The sequence below is a fragment of the Hoplias malabaricus genome, chromosome 17, assembly GCF_029633855.1.
Source record: "Hoplias malabaricus isolate fHopMal1 chromosome 17, fHopMal1.hap1, whole genome shotgun sequence".
NCBI classification, from domain to species: Eukaryota; Metazoa; Chordata; class Actinopteri; order Characiformes; family Erythrinidae; genus Hoplias; species Hoplias malabaricus.
The window spans coordinates 12,911,715-12,926,015 of NC_089816.1; the positions used below are offsets into that span (position 1 = coordinate 12,911,715).

General features: G+C 36.6%; 1 protein-coding gene across 3 annotated transcripts; it reads left to right on the top strand.

The window, feature by feature from the left end:
* Window positions 1-5,318: 5,318 nt before the first annotated feature.
* On the top strand, window positions 5,319-11,866 carry bpgm (2,3-bisphosphoglycerate mutase). 3 transcript variants are annotated; one of them, XR_010795939.1, is made up of 4 exons: window positions 5,319-5,402; window positions 7,032-7,654; window positions 8,694-9,564; window positions 11,022-11,866. XR_010795939.1 is itself a non-coding variant. In XM_066649121.1 (3 exons), exons 2-3 carry the CDS (start codon window positions 7,054-7,056, stop codon window positions 8,888-8,890), a joined length of 798 nt encoding a protein of 265 aa, XP_066505218.1. In that variant the 5' UTR covers window positions 5,319-5,402; window positions 7,032-7,053; the 3' UTR covers window positions 8,891-11,866. The 3 variants fall into 3 exon arrangements, 2 of the variants coding, with proteins under 2 accessions (XP_066505218.1, XP_066505219.1); XM_066649121.1 differs by having other exon boundaries at window positions 8,694-11,866; XM_066649122.1 differs by having other exon boundaries at window positions 5,320-5,397; window positions 8,694-11,866.
* The last annotated feature ends 2,435 nt before the right edge of the window (window positions 11,867-14,301 follow it).

Below are 14,301 nucleotides of genomic sequence, written 5' to 3' on the forward strand. Positions count from 1 at the left end.
CAGAAGCCTTGGAAACCTTCATCAAAATCTATAAAGGTTTATGCCAAACTGCAACAGTTGACATGACATTTGGTTGGGTGAAATTCACTAAAGTAGCCTTGATGACAACTAATGCTTATTGGAAAAAGCCTTTATAGTAGTTTATGTAGGATTATATATTATATCAGTTGTAAGTGTTGTGTAACCTTTTGACCGATGGGTAAGGGTATATATATATATATATATATATATATATATATATATATATATATATACTTGCCTTGCTTTTTCTCAAAAATAAAAACACAGTTGTACAATTTTATGTCAAGTTTATGACATTAATTAAGTTGTCTTTATCTGTTTGCTATTTTCAAATCTGGGATTTCATGTCCAGCTGCTTCGCAGGAAAAATACAGTGATATTTGTAGTTAGAATTTCAAACACTGGGGTCACTGTGGTCATCAGTATATGGGTCGGGGTTATTTTGACCTTAGCACGTTTTTCATTAGTCATTACCAAACCTGTCTCTTGTTGCCAAGTTGATAGCTTATTGTGATCCCAGCACCAAGCCATTTTAAGTAAAGTGAAGGACTTGCATTTGTCCTGTGCTATCTGCGACATTATTAGGCCTAAAATAATCCAGTAGCAAAGAGTCAGTGGTAATTCCTGACTCCTCTATCAGAGCGTCATGTACGCTCTTCACCCAGAGAGTGACCACAGCAGCTCACATTACAGTAAGACAATGTTTCCACCTGCTCCCACTCGTCCAGATAACAGCCCTGAATTCTACTGCAGTGAATCCAGACAAGTGCTGCTCCTCTAATGCGTTGGAAATTATCACGCTCATGGGATTCTTAATAATTGACCCTAGACCAACACTTATTGCCAGGGTGAGAGTGTGCCCTCTGCTGGTACACGCACTGCTTAAGTTTCAGTTTCAAACTGTTTTGCAATTCCTAGACAATTAATCCAGAGTTGGAGAGTAACGCTCCAAGATACATTTCCAATTTTGATACTTTTGCTTTTCCAGTTAAAACTAAATCTGCTTTAAGTTTACATCTTTGTAGTATTTTTAACAGCTATTTTAACACTTCATAGGTCTTTTTAAAAGTGTTTTTTTAACTAATATTATTTGAGTGCATTATATGGTACACTATACACTTTTTCAGATATGACACATGTGTTTCCACATTAACAAAATCACAGTAATGTGTTTATTGCATTTCTTTGAATAAATATTAATTACTTACATTTTATTCATATTACATTATACAAACCAATTTCACTGCAAATAAGTTGGAACGGAGGCATGTTCCCCACAGTTGCATCAGCTTTCCTGTTCATGACACTTTTTTGACTTGGGAACTGAGGATACTAATTATCCTGTCTGTGAAACAATGTTTTGTGATTTTATATGTGATGGTATGCAGCCAAAACATTTCCAAATCTCTCCTGGTTGAAACCCAATGTTTAGACTTATACCTGATTCAGCTAACCACAGAATGTTCACACAGGCATAGAATAATACTTTTAGATTGTAAACTGAACAGTAGGCTTATATTAGAGATAAATGAAGAAGAAACTAGAAACATACCTCATGATATAAAGGTGATTTTTTTTATTAAAAAACAGCATTTAATCAATGAAGCCCAAGCATCTGTAAATGGGTTTAAAAAAATGTATCGCTGGTATGCTAAGCTTTCTCTCTCTGCTCACAACAGATAAACTGCATTTTCTAGGCTTTCAGACATACCTGTAGACCTGTTGCTGTAGATGGAACTGACTCTAAATTCAGTAGAGTGCCAAGTGCATGAAAGTAAACACAGAACGAAAGTCCAGAAAAATAAACAACTTGAGTAACATATAATTTTCACTTCAGCCACGTACATTTTTTTCTCTCAAATACACCATTCCACCTTAAAAGACATGGAGCTTCTGAACATAAACAAACTGGAGAACAATCATAGAAGTTGCCTATAAGTGTATTTTTGGGTCTGGTCATGTCTTCACCACTAAAACTTTAAACAGATGTTCACAAACTGGGGACCACAGCCCCATATAGGATCCATTGATTTACAAATATAGGTGTTTGGGAACCTCCATGTGTCATGTAATTATTTTATTTGACAAATTACAAGATTGGTAAAGGACTAAAAATACTCTATTTCTTATTCGTTGTCACTTTTCTTACAAACCTGTGAAAAACAAATACATTTTTTAAGAGCTCAAATTCCAGATACACAAACATTTACTGTTAAAATTTTAATAGACTCTAAAACTCAATTTATTATTACGGATTTATAGTTAAAATTCGTACGTTTTGTAATTCAAATCGAGTTAAAAGGCTTGGAGCAAATGGCCAAAATATTTGGACATCACCCACATTGTAACTGATGCCAGCAGGTGGCGTTCAAACCCCACAATCTCCACACCTTCATGTCCAAGTCAAACAAAAGGCCATTTTACTGAGGGACCGCTATTTGTAGACTTCACAGTACGGACAAACGGATTGGAACACATACATATTACACCTAGAGGGAATTGTATGTCATCCCTTTCTATATCCAGGTGTTGATATGTAGTTTGTACACCTTTTGCAGCTATAACACTTTCTAGGAATGCTTTTGCAGGAGCGTGTCTGTGGAAATGTTTGTCCATTCACCAAGAAGAGATCAGACAGTGTATAGATAGTGTGTGTGATTCACTGTAGCAGCTGAGTTTCCCCTGAGTCCCTCCGTTCATCCATGTTTCTCTCGTGCAGAATCGAATGCACTTGCTTTCTATTAGTGCTTATTTTTCTATGTTTAAAGGATCTTTGCAATGACCTTCATCACAAGATAGATGTTGCTGATAAAGAGAAATATGACACTGGAGTGAAGATGAAAAAAAAACAGAAATGTGACGAGTTTATATAGTCTATTTATTCACTTACAAACGCCCTCTGCTGGATGCTCCCAACGTATTTTCTAATAGGAACATACACTTTGCTTCGTTTCAGCAGTTAACGGAGGGGTATAACCACATTTACTAATTTTATCGTTTGTGATGTAAAAACACAATAAAGTTTTAAGCATCTGTTACATCTGCTTGTGGGTGAAATATAATCTGTGAGTTAAACTGTGAGTTAAACACAGTAATTAAACACTCTATAATTACTGTTACTCTGGTGTAAAACAGTGCTACAAGGGCACTGTTTTCTGGACAGATACAGGATATTATTTGAAAAATGTATGAGTTAAGACCAAGCCAGAGCAGCCTGCCCTGAAGATAGTGAAGATTCAGCTGAGGCTGACCCCATCAACTTCAAGGCAAATCTGAAGACGGTTAAGAAAGAGGAGGAGAAGGTAAGCCATACGGTATGTCCTTAAAAGAACAAACATAGTTCCTTGTTCTGACAAGGCTATTACACTAACTCATGATACCATATCAGAGATTCGTTGTGGAAGAACTGTGAAGGTAACCACAGTCTGACCATGTCATCTGAAGACACATAATTGTAAACTGATTTTGAATTTATAAATGAATTAACAAGTTCTACTTGTTAACTTGTAAACTTATACTTGTAATCTTATAAATATTTAGCATTCCTTTTGCACTGTAAACCTGAATAATTTAGTAGAACTCAAAAAATTAAGGCAATCTGTTGCAATAAAATTCAAAGTTCATAAACTCAAATGTCAAAGGTATGCACACACATTTACGTTAAGTGTATACAACTTCATTTAATGCTTAATAAACTCAAAAAATATGCAGTTCTGGTAATCAATACTGTTAAGTACAAATAACTAATTTAACCATAAATTCATTCATTGTCAGTAGCCGAGGTGCCAGACCATCACAGGGCACCACACGCTCACACCTATGGACACTCCTACACGGCCAGTCCACCTACCAACATGTGTTTTTGCACTGTGGGGGAACATACCAAACTCCTCAGGGCCGTGACCTGATGCGGGACTCGAAGCCACGACCCCAGGATTTTGGAGCTATGTGACAGTGATTTTTTTGCTTAAAACGCAAAACAGGACTCTACTCAATCAAAATTTTACAGTTTCACAAACTCCAAAAAAATTGTTGAAAATAATTGAATAAATTTAAATTTAATTAAATTTAATTGCAACTTTTCAATATATTTTAAGTTAAAATCACTCAATCCAGTTTGAAATATTTTGAACATTAGGGCATACAGTGAGGAGAAGAGAGGGTAATGTACCTTTAGAGAACACAACTGGACTTTAAAAGCACAGTTGTACATTTAGTGACAATAATGTACCTGTAAAGTACATTTTCTGAGAGTGTACCCTTAGTATTTAAAGGGGTTAGTTCTATGTAAATTGGAAATACTCTTTGAAAGATTTTACTTTTTGTAGTGAGCCTGTTCCTGCTCATGGAGACTTACAGAAGATAAGAGCGATGGGAAAAGAATGAGGAAAGGCTTCTTCAGCAAAAGACATCTGAAGAAATTATTTTAATATGAATTATTTATATGAGAGCAGTTATTAATGATTTCTTTCTTCTGGTTTTTAAGATTTCATTTTCCCACACGTTGGAATTACAGGAGACAAAAGCTGTAAAATTCCACCTTGAAATTCTGACATAGAAGTGCAATGAATTACTGTAGAACATGCAATGTCTGTTGTGTCTCTCATTGTAAGCATATTCTTTTGGGATTTTAAGGCATGTTAAACTGTAGTATCCTATAATAAAAGACCTTGCTTTCTTTTTCATCTAGAGATTGACACCAAAGTAATTCTCTCAGGCTAATGATGGGTGTCTACAACATTATGTAAAGCAGAGGATGTTAATGACCACTTTTACACAAGAGATGTAATAATATCATTATATTATATTATGAATGTGTAATATAATGCATACATTAGGCATGGCAATGCAAAGTAGCTCTCAGCATGCACCACAACCATGCTAAGAGTCTGTTTACTGCTCTTTTGTTTTTTAATTTCCTAGGTTACCACTTCTCTGTGTCTTTGCTGGGTAGGTGGGCCCACACATCGGTTCCTCACTTTCATATTTCACATGAATGTCATTGTAGTTACTAAATAGGTAGTGCAAAATTATGCCAATGTTATATGTGTGTATATTGTATTATATATTAATGTATAAAGGTAATGCCTAATCCCCATAGTTATCTAGAGCCTATAAATAAGAAAATATAATTTATATGGGAATGCTATAAAACATGCTACTGAATGGGAAATATCTACTTACAGCTATTACGTCAGACCATTTTTCCTGTCTGTCATTGGCCCGCCGGAGCTTATAGTCCCGCCCCTATGTGCTCATTGAAGTTGGCTATTGGCTGAGAAACACGTCAGTCCTGAGAGCGGTTGTGTTGATGGTGTTTCCTCTCTCTGAGCCGTATATGGTGTAGAGCTGCTGCAGTACTTGTGACATTTATTGGTACGGTGAGTTAACTAAAGAATAATTCGACATTTTTGTGTTCGTTAATCCTATCAATAAAACGTGCGCCTGTTTCCGTATAAGCCGCGTTGTTTGTATGTTAAAAACTAGCAGGAAATCAATGAATTGTCTGAGGTAGTAATGTGTAATGTAGATGTGCTTTTGAATACCAACTACGGTGTTTTCGGTCTAACGTCTCTTTTGGTTCTCGTTAGCGTATTTTCATGTTTTGATGTATTTAAGAGCTGACAGTGTTGGTCATTCTGCTGATGAAGGCTAAGTTAGCTGACATTTCATTCTTGACCCCTAACCTTTTGCCTACGATTTGCCGTTAGCTCCTGTTACAGCCTTTGGTATGTGTTATTTTATACACTTATTATGCAGTTTTTCTCCTTAAAAATTAATCTATTATTTTATTAGAATATTATACAGTGCTAATTACATATAAGAGTGTTCATAACGAATAGGCCTGAGACCCAAGGATGGATGAGAGGAATGAGACTGAGTGCCACTATAACAAGTTAGGGTAAAATCCCCATTTCCAGGAGAGACATTCTGATGAACAGTAATATGTGTTTAGGGGTGTTATCGATGACCAGAAGGAAACTTTAAATGTAATATGTTTAGCATCAGTGCCCAGTATGACAAACACACCCCTTTTCCCCTATAAAGATTGATTTTACTAAAAAATAGTGTTAAAAAATAATGGAGGTAAAAAAAAAAATATATATATATATATATATATATAGAGAGAGAGAGAGAGAGAGAGAGAGAGAATTCCAGAAATATTTTTGAGACCTGTCTGGGTTTGGTCATGATTCCTGATTAACTAATGAGGGTTGTGCTTCACCTCAGTTCAACCCTCCCAACCTGCTACACCACTGGAGCTGGGTGAACAAGAGTGTCAAAAATAGAGATGGTGTTGTAGATCCCTTGGTCCCAGTTGTCCATTATAGCATTATCTAGCTTTTATATGGCAACATTTTACATAAAGGACAGATTTACACAATTTTCTGCTTGATGTAAAGCAAGGGAATGCTTAGTAAAATTATAGGAGAACTATAGGCCAACCAGCTCCAGGCAGATATCTTAGCTGTGTCATAATTAAAGTTTATAATAATAATAATAATAATAATAATAATAATAATAATAATAATGCATTATAATAAGTTAAAACACTTCACAATTATAACTGTTAAATAATTACCTGTAGTAATTACCGCAGTCACACAGCTCCAGGGACCTGGAGGTTGTGGGTTCGATTCCCGCTCCGGGTGACTGTCTGTGAGGAGTTGGTGTGTTCTCCCCGTGTCCGCGTGGGTTTCCTCCGGGTGCTCCAGTTTCCTCCCACAGTCCAAAAACACACGTTGCAGGTGGATTGGCGACTCGAAAGTGTCCGTAGGTGTGAGTGTGTGAGTGAATGTGTGTGTGTCTGTGTTGCCCTGTGAAGGACTGGCACCCCCTCCAGGGTGTATTCCCGCCTTGCGCCCAATGATTCCAGGTAGGCTCTGTACCTCCCGCGACCCTAAATTGGATAAACGGTTACAGATAATGGATGGACACTGACACCTTTCTTCTTATTTGAGAACATGTTTTCTCATCTTTTTTCTGGATGCATCTGTACTCATTTTCAGGCCTCAACAACACATCTCCTTAATGTCGAAGCACAAACTCTTCCTGCTGCGGCACGGTGAAGGGGCATGGAATAAAGAGAACCGCTTCTGCAGCTGGGTGGATCAGAAGCTGAGTGTGAATGGAGTCATTGAGGCTCAGGAGTGTGGCCGGCTGCTGAAAGAGAAAGGCTACAGGTTTGATCACGTTTTCACCTCGATCCTCAGCCGTTCCATTCAGACGGCATGGCTTGTGATGGAGGCTATGGGCCAGGAGTGGGTCCCCGTCACCAAGTCGTGGAGGTTGAATGAGCGTCATTATGGGTCTCTGATCGGCCTGAACCGGGCTGAGATGGCTCAGAAACATGGTGAAGAGCAGGTTAAACTTTGGAGGCGGAGCTATGATATCACCCCACCTCCCATTGATGAGTCCCACACCTATTTCACGGAGATCTACAATGACCGTAGGTACAACACATGCGATGTGCCCAAAGAGAAGCTTCCCAGAACTGAGAGCCTGAAGGAAGTGCTAGACAGACTCTTGCCTTATTGGGATGATGTCATTGTTCCTGAAATCAAGAGTGGCAAAACTATCCTTATTTCAGCTCATGGAAACAGCTGCAGAGCCTTACTTAAACATTTAGAAGGTAAACATTCATTTACAAGAGAATTATGTTTACTTTCTCTGTTAAATCTGTGAAACTCATTTCCAGTAAGACAGCCTGATGAACTGAGTTTGTGTTACACTAATCTTCAGTCAATTTGACAACTTTCTCTTTGTTTTGATAGTTGGAGGAGTAAAATTATAGTTCTCAGTTACAGTACTGTATTTAACATGTCCTCGTCAACTCCTGTTCAAACTATTGTTTGATGACACTTTGGGCATTTTAATAAGCAAAACTGTAAACTTATGTTTGGAGAAGTAACTGCAGAATTATGAGTTCATTTTTTAAACCTGCACAAAAGTAATTCAGATTTCAAAACTACAATGTATGTTTTGCTATAGTGAAACTGAACTTAACCTGGATGGGGGTTAAATGTAGCAAGATACTGCATCAGTTAGGCTTTATATAAATGTTGGTTTTTTACTTTGCTAGCTTGCTTGCTAGCAAATTTGGACCTACACAGCTAGCAAAAACAGCAAACAGAAGAGCAGTGTGCCATGGATCCACTCCAGTATTTTCTGCCAAATGGAACAATAATAATAATATTTATAAACATTGGATAATTCTCAAAAAAGGGCTTCTATAACAAAATGTTCTTAGCTATCTATTTATCCTGACCAGACTAAACTGACTCTGCACTTTACTCTTCCCCATTTCATGCAAGTGAGCACTTGTGTAACGTAGTTGTTACATACTTCCGAGTTCTAAGGTGAAGTCAATGAGGGCATGTTAAAAGCAGTATTGAAACAGAAATAGGACTAAAGGCTACAGATATAAAGTTGTTTGGGCTCTGGGTCCTCATTCTTTGATCTTTGTAAGCATGAGCACTGGTCATCATTATCCTCTACACTTAACGCATGGAATATCTTAGACTGGACATGACAGTTGGTTTATTATCTTGACTTTGGGGTTCTGTCTTCTGAAAATTGATTGTTATGATTGATTGTTATTGTAAAGTTAAAGCTGTCTGGCAGTGTTTAGTATCTTCATTATTTTGTAACTGCCTTCTCATTCTTAACAGGAATATCTGATACTGATATTGTCAATGTCACCCTTCCCACTGGAATACCGGTTCTACTGGAGCTGGATGAAAACCTTCAGCCTGTCAAACCTCGAGAGCTCCTGGGTGACCAGGCCAAAATTCAGGCAGCTATTAAAAAAGTGGAAGATCAAGGAAAAGCCAGTGCAGGAAATAAGGATTTTATTAAATGTGTTTGACAAACTTGGTGGTTAACCTTCTCATGATGCACTGAAAGGAAATAGTTACACTGTACATATAGTTTGGTAAATTTGATGGATAGTGGTTACTGGTTTTTAATGTGATTTTGGATTCTGGTAGAAGTTTAAAGTTGACTATCAAAGACAGTCTGTTTGGACAGCGTGACAGTCACTGATTGCTTAGACAATAATAGGCACATATTTTGATAATGGTAAAAAGTCTAGAAATATACAATGTACATCAGATAAATTTACATATATATATATAAACTAATAACTGTAATAGCTATATTTGATGGTAATAGCTTCTCTGTGGTAAAGTAAGCTTGCAGTTATTTTTTTAATTTGCAAAACTGGTCTTAAAAATATAAAAACTATAGCTTCTGTATTAAAAAGGGAACATCCATAGTTTTTTTTTTCAAACAAAGCAATATTTTAGTAAGAGGAGCTGCCAAAATTATTACAGACAATATTTTAACAGATTTTGCACTTAAATACAAGATGTACCTCAATATGACCACTAGCAAGGATAGGTCATTAAGAACGTGATTTCAACAGAGAGCCTATTCCCATAGATCCACATGTATTTACAGGTCTGGAGCTGTTTTGCATACAAAAACACACTGCTGCCAAATATTAATATTACAGAATGATGGATGCATGCTTAAAGTTGGGTAAGCTCTGTACTGTAACAGTCACTCCATGCTAAGTATAAGTAAGGTTTATTTTTGCACTTTAGATATAGCTAGTGTTTTCAAAGTTTTAAATACATGTACGTGCTCTGTAACTTATTGTTTATTTATTAGTAGAGAAAAAATAAATATATTGCAACAAATATACACTGAATGATCACTGAATTAGGAACACCTACCTTGTATCTCCACTCATTATCCATTTTATCAGCTCCACTAACCATACAGGAGCACTTTGTAGTTTTACAATTACTGAGTACTTCATCTGATACTTTTGCTCATGCTAGTTTTCTTACCCCAATTTGACTCTCTTCTTCAATGGTCAGGAGGACCCCTACAAGACCACCACAGAGCAGGTATGATTTGGGTGGTGGATCATACTCAGCAATGCAATTACACTGATGTGCTGATGGTGTGTTGATTACGTGTAATGAGCTGGTACGAGTGGATCAGACACAGCAGCGCTGCTTGAACTTTTAAACACAGTGTCTACTGTTAGACCCTCCTACTTCGTTGGTCCATCTTGTAGATGTAAAATCAGAGACAGTAGCTCTTCTGTTGCTGCACAGTTAGTGCTCTAGTCTAGTTTCTCTAGTCCTTTATCAGTAAACACAGCCACATTGTTGGCTGGATACTTTTAGTTGGTGGACTATTCTCGGTCCAGCAGTGTCACTTTAAAAACTCTAGCCCTGCTGTGTCTGATCCACTTGTACAAGTACAACACACACTAACACACCATCACCACGTCATTGTCCCTGCAGTGCTGAGATTGATCCACCACCCAAATCACACCTGCTCTGTGGGGGTCCAAAAACTCAGAATCAAGTAGTCATCACAGTGCAATAATGGACTGAAACACCTGTAGATTTTTTTTTCTTTGAAGCAAACGAAAAGCTTGATTTCCTCCTGTCACTCGCAGAGGAAAGCTCATACACTGTTTATCAGATGGGAACAGTTTTGGTAGTTTGCTAGTTATTGCATAGTTGTTAGGGGTCCTGTTAGGACTCAAAATCCTTTATTAGTTTTTGGAAATTCCTATATTTTTGACCATTTTTTCCTTTGAATGTCCCCTTCCATTTACAAGAAGACTATGCTTAAAATGTCTTTATTTTAGATCCACAAGAAATGTAAATGTTTCTGTTGTAGCTTCTTTGAATGTTAATGTCTCTTCAAAGGAGAACATAATGCCAGTCACACTTTTTGTAAATTGTTGGTTTTAAGATTGGAAGCATGAAAGAGTTTAAATAACAATTGGATCACAAAACTAGATGTGGCTAAATTAAAGACAGATCAATTTTATATTATACTTAGTGTTAGAAGTATTCAATCAGTAGTTGTTTAAACAAGAAAATTAAATATATAAATGGAAGATTTCTCACTTTTGCACAGTATTCAGAATATTCTCTCTAGTTCTTAATTGTCACCATTTTACATTTCAGTGAATCTACCCTGAGTGTACACTGAGCCACCAGCATCAGGAGGTTGAGCATTAGCAGGTTCTTCCTCCATGACACATGAGGCCAACCCACTATGTTCTCTGGACTGCTGCTAATGCAATGCTGTTGCACAGTTTAATACACAAGAGCAGAACACACACTGTCCTAGCTACCACAGTGAGCAGAGCTGTGTTGAGAGGAGAGCCCACCCTACTCAGAACAATTGTGCGTTCTTGAATTCCTGGCCTTTGATGGCTGGGGATCAAACTCACAATCTTCTGATAGGTGGGACAGCCTTATACTGCTCGGGAGCCCCTTTTTTGCACTGTACTCTACACTAAGGGTGGACATTGGTTTTACTGAATGGAATGTTACAGGGATTTTTTTGTTTGACTTAAACCCTACTGTGTTCACTGTATAGTGTTTGTCTGTGTGTGTTTACTACTGTATTTTATTATAGTGAGTGTGTTTGTGCCCATGCCTCAATGTTCTACTTGATGTTTTATGTTTTACATCCAGTGCTGTTATTTATGGATAATTTAATACTAATGTCCAAAAGTCATTTTGAATGCTGCACACAGCAAATTCTCTAGTGTTAAATCAAAACTATTAGTGTTAACTTAACACTGAAAGTGTTAAATTATTACACTGACAGTGATAATAGTGTTGATTTAACACTGGTGAATTTACTGTGCTGCTATCAAACCTCTGTTGGGTAATGCAGTTTTAATAAGAGGGTTTATTTTAATTATTATTATTATTATTATTATTATTATTATTATTGTTGTTGTTGTTGTTATTAACTTATGTGTGTCCACAGAGTGAAAGAAGGAGAGAAATACCTTAAATCTGCCATTCAGTTATTTAAAACACATATGTCAATTGGAATAAAGCTTTTAAAGTGTGTTTTTTTTAGTTTGTTGGAGTGCATCGTGTCCTTCTGACTGCATAAGAAGTTATTCTAAGAAATTCCAAAATATTTACCAGAAGGAAGCTCTGATTTACACTCATGTTCAGAAGAAATGCAGTGTTTTTGAATGTGAAAGAATTTAGTATCTTTTTGTAGATGCATTTAAGACACAAAAATGTGGCATTACCAATACAATCATTTGTATCTTATAACGTCATTATTATAGTTGGCCTGAATCATTCAGCTCGGAACAGCCAAAATAAGCCAGATTATTCTCACACTTTCTTACAAACTTACAAACTTGAGATATTCACAGATAACAATCTTTGGCTTGTTTAGAGATTCTCTACAAGTTTTCCTAAGATTTACTGCTCATTGCATAACATCACACATATTTTTTTAAAAATATCTCATGTACAAAAATGCAGTTTCCATTTCAAGTAATTTTCCTTGAATGGTTTTATTGAGACAGGAAATGGAGACACTTATCTCATGACAAGCCTGAAATGAAAACATTTGTTAGGATAATGTTCTGAAGCATTGATATGACAGCTCTAATGTTAGGGAGTGGTCGTGGATTAGAGTAAAAACATACAGGGAATGTGAAACTAAAGGATCTGCCAAGAATTTAACTTAGGGGCTGGTGCCTTTGGGTTAGACCAAGAAAACCTGAACAATTGGAGATATAGGGAGTATGTTAAGGTAGGGGTAGGCGATATGGATCATGATTTTATTACGATTCTTTTTCGTGATGGTTTTTAAACTCTTAACACTCCAGGCCCTTTTTCCATTTGTTTTATCTGAAATTACATACCCAAATCTTGAGGCAGTGAATAAACTAGAGGCAATTTTATGAAGTAATATTACTGAAAAGCCTTCATATTTTTAAAAGATATTGAAATGAATCAATATCAATCAAAATCAATCAGTGGATAAAATATGATGAAAACAGTAAAACATTTTAGGCACTTTTCTAAATTTAATTTTATAATCTAGATGTTAGTGACTACAAACTGAAGAGCTCATGTCCTCCAACATGTTCTGCTTTTGAAACTTGTGTCTCCAGGGTCTTCACCATTCAAAATGTGGAGTTGATTCTTCCTACTAATTTGAAGTTATTCAAGCTGGAAGACACCTGTGTACAGGTGGCCTCTGCAAGTGTCCTTATGGAATCTCCAAAGACCCTGAGCTCTCCATAAAGAAAATTATAAACTTTTTTGTTTCTGCAGTAAAAAAAAAAAGAATAACAGGTTTTTGGTGGACATTTTTTGGTTTGTTTTCATTCATGGTTTCCGGCTTGTGAAAAGGGGAGGGGAAGGAATCCAAGACACAATGGTTTGCTATGATTGGTTTAGCTGCGTCAAATGTAGTAAATCTTCCAATTGGTATTGCGTTTCCTTGAAGATACAAGGCTAATGTGGCTAACAATAAAATCTCATATATAACAGGAATCATGTGGTTTCTGACAATCCATGAATTAGAGGTTTTTAATAAATGGACTAAACAGTCCTACCAAAAACATGTCACAAAGCAGTAAAATCATTCCTCAAGCCTGAAATTCTTCAATATATTTGTGCATTTTAATAGATAAGAGTATTTCGTAGTGTCCAAAATCAAATAAGCATGTCTATTTGAAACTTGAATATCTTTGTATGTATCTGAACAGATATCTGTACAATACATATTTTAACGACATCATTCACTCTGTGCGTGTTTCCAACCCAAGAACCTGGCTGATGGCCCAAACTATTCACCACAGTGCTGGTGTTTACATGGACATTTCGTTCCTTAAACATGAAGCACAGATCTCAGCAAACTTGGACCACTCTCTCTTACCAAATATGTCCCAAAGGTGATATTAAGTGGTCAAACGGTGCTGCAACCCCAGTTGTACTGTAAACTCCCTGCTGCAGTTAAGAAACTTACATTTCATTGTGAAAAACAAGATAAAACTAGAAGAGCCTCCAGCAATTTTGATATGTACTGAAATACTTGAATATTTTTTCTCCAAACTGACAAAGCACACTCATGTAATTCCAGAGATAAGTAGAAGATAATTTTACCCATTTTCCATGAGATTAAAATTCTGAAGTAGATCTAATTCCTGAGTATTTTTTCAGTGACAATAAGTAATACATACACAACCAAACCATTGAAATGTCATTGATTCTGCACTCATTATCAACTCCTATTATGTGGGTGCAATTTGTGGTTCTACAATTACTGGCTGGAGTCCATTTCTTGCTCTGCATACTTGTTAGACCTAATCAGCATGTTCTTTCATTGTCAGGACCCACACAAGACGACCACAGAGCAGGTATTATCTGAATGGTGGATCTCAGCAATGCAGCATCCTGTGACCATTGATGCCAG